This window comes from Myotis brandtii, unplaced genomic scaffold, assembly GCF_000412655.1.
Source record: "Myotis brandtii unplaced genomic scaffold, ASM41265v1 scaffold97, whole genome shotgun sequence".
Lineage (NCBI taxonomy): Eukaryota > Metazoa > Chordata > Mammalia > Chiroptera > Vespertilionidae > Myotis > Myotis brandtii.
In genome coordinates this window covers 1434549-1436932 of record NW_005372020.1, presented here as the reverse complement: position 1 = coordinate 1436932, position 2384 = coordinate 1434549, and the positions used below count along the sequence as shown (strand labels likewise).

Below are 2384 nucleotides of genomic sequence, written 5' to 3'. Positions count from 1 at the left end.
CTCAGTCACCAGGCGGTTGATTCTATGCTGCGGGAGGAAAGAATGCCGGGCTGGTTAGGAGGCAACTGCAGCTGGCACGCCTGCACCAGGCCTGGAGGAAAAGGAAAGGAAGAGTGGGAACGAGAAATGGCACCAGGGGACGCCTGTCTGCATGGAGAGGGGCCTGGGGAGGCACGGCCACCGCTATATGGCTCAGCTTCGCCTTCCACCCCGTGCCTTCCCTCCCTCCTGCCTTTAAGGCCAGAGATAATGGCAGGCTAGTTAGAGTCGAAGACAAATGATTGGCTAGTTAGAGTCGAAGACAGATGATTGGCTAGTTAGAGTCAAAGACAAATGATTGGTTAGTTAGAGTCGAAGATAAATGATTGGCTAGAGTTGAAGACAAATAATTGGCTAGTTAGGGTTGAAGAGAAATGATTGGCTAGTTAGGAGTTGAAGATAAATGATTGGCTAGAGTTGAAGATAAATGATTGGCTGGGGCTGTTCATCCCACCGGTCCTCAGGCCCTAATGATGTTCTTATTTGAGACAAAGGAATTCAGTATCAGAGAGCCTTTCTATGAATATCTATACAAAGTAAGATGATTGTTCCTTTATTTTTTATTGTATTAAAAACACATAACATGGAATTTACCATCTTAATTCTATTTAAGTGTCCAACTCAACATATACACTCTTCGTGCTGTGAATAAATCTCCAGAACTTTCCCATCTCGTCAATCTGAAACTCGGTTCCCATTAAACACCTCCCCTCCGCCCGCAGCCACTGGTAGCTGCGGTTTCACTTTCTGCTTCCGAGTCTGAGTACTGTGGATACTGCACAGACGTGGACTCACACGGTGCATGTTTGTCCTCTTGCAACTGGCTTATTTCACTTGGCGTGATGTCCTCGGGGTTCACCCATGTTGTAGCGTCTGTCAGAATCCCCTTCCTTTTTAAGACTGAATAGTACTCCATGGTGTGGCCATACCCTTCACCCACAGGCGGGCACTGGGGCTGCCTCCATCCTTTGGCTGTGGTGAATAGTGTTGCTGTGAACCGTGGTGTGTGAATAGCTTTTCGAGACTCTACTTTGCATGTTCTGGGTCTCCACCCAGCAGTGGAATTGCTGGATCCTGTGGTAATTCCATGTTTTTAATGTTTGAGGAGCCGCCATGCTGTTTGCACAAGGGCACACCATTTCACATCCCCCTGCAGTGCACAAGGACAGCAATCACACCCGTGTCCCTGAGCTCGGGCCTCGGGGCCGCACGGGCATTCCGTCCTCCCAACGCCAAGTGCTGGCTCTGAACCGAGGCCCGTTATCTGGAAGAAGCGCTGAATTATTCAGTAGGAACCCACGGCCATTGATTGGAAAGTCTCTCCCTTTCCCAGCTGGCGAAGAAGCACAACATGGTGGTGGTCTCGCCCATCCTGGAGCGGGACGGAGAGCACGGGGACGTGCTGTGGAACACGGCCGTCGTCATCTCCAACTCCGGCGCCGTCCTGGGCAAGACCAGGAAGAACCACATCCCCAGAGTGGGCGACTTCAACGAGGTGAGCCGCCCTCCCACGGCCAGCCCAGCCTGCTCGCTCACCCTCGTCCAGCTCAGGGGGTCTTTCTGTCCGGAAGTTCTGTGCCAGGTGGTGTCACATCATGTGACGCTAGCGCACAGTGGGGCTGCAGGGCTCGGGGGCCTCCCCATATAGCCCTGCATCGCATGAGTGCCTAGGATTCAGGGATTAGGGGACTCCTGGGAGAGTCCAAAACACCTTTAGCACAGAGGCTTTTTATTTTTTTTTAATATCACCTGATCTGGTTCCTGAAATTCTCCTTTGAAGTAAGTAGTAGGTAAATTAAACCAAAACCAATCATGCACAAATGGGAGCCAATCCCGGCGGCCGCTTGCAGGCTGTGAGCTCCCTGCCTTTCACGCTCTACCCTCGTGTGGAGGGCGGGGTTCTTGTCTCTGCTCATGTGGGAACGGAGTGAGCCACTGCCACATGCTGGTGACACTGGGCGGATGTGTGCGTCTCTGCACACGTGTCAGGCGGGGCCTGGTGCCTGCGATCAGGGGCTCAGTCACGGGAGCTGTTCTGATTGGTTAATGCTAATCTGTGGGATGGAGGGCGCGGGGGCGGGGGGGGCGGGAGGCACAGCGTTGCTCAGTGACAGCTGGACGGGGCAGGAAGATGTGCCCTCGCCTGTTTACCCTGGATTAATCGTTAGCTCTGGAGATAGGAAGGGCTTGTCTCCACGCCCCAGGATCTGCGTCGGCGTCCACCCGTGGGCACACCCCGGTCGCTGCCCCTGCTGCGTGTCGAAACGGATGGGAGGGAGCGAAATGCTCCGGGAGAGGTCGGCTTAGGACCCCGGCCCACCCTCTGCCCCCCACAGCCCTGTCCC

At 54.1% G+C, this 2384-nt stretch overlaps 1 protein-coding gene across 1 annotated transcript in view; it reads left to right on the top strand.

Annotated features, from left to right (window-relative positions):
* The window catches only part of UPB1 (ureidopropionase, beta), a 26250-nt gene that overhangs the window by 21813 nt on the left and 2053 nt on the right, over positions 1 to 2384 (top strand). Inside the window, exon 5 of the mRNA XM_014533372.1 lies at positions 1373 to 1534. Within this exon, the coding sequence (XP_014388858.1) occupies positions 1373 to 1534 (162 nt within the window). The remainder of the gene's footprint in view (positions 1 to 1372; positions 1535 to 2384) is intronic.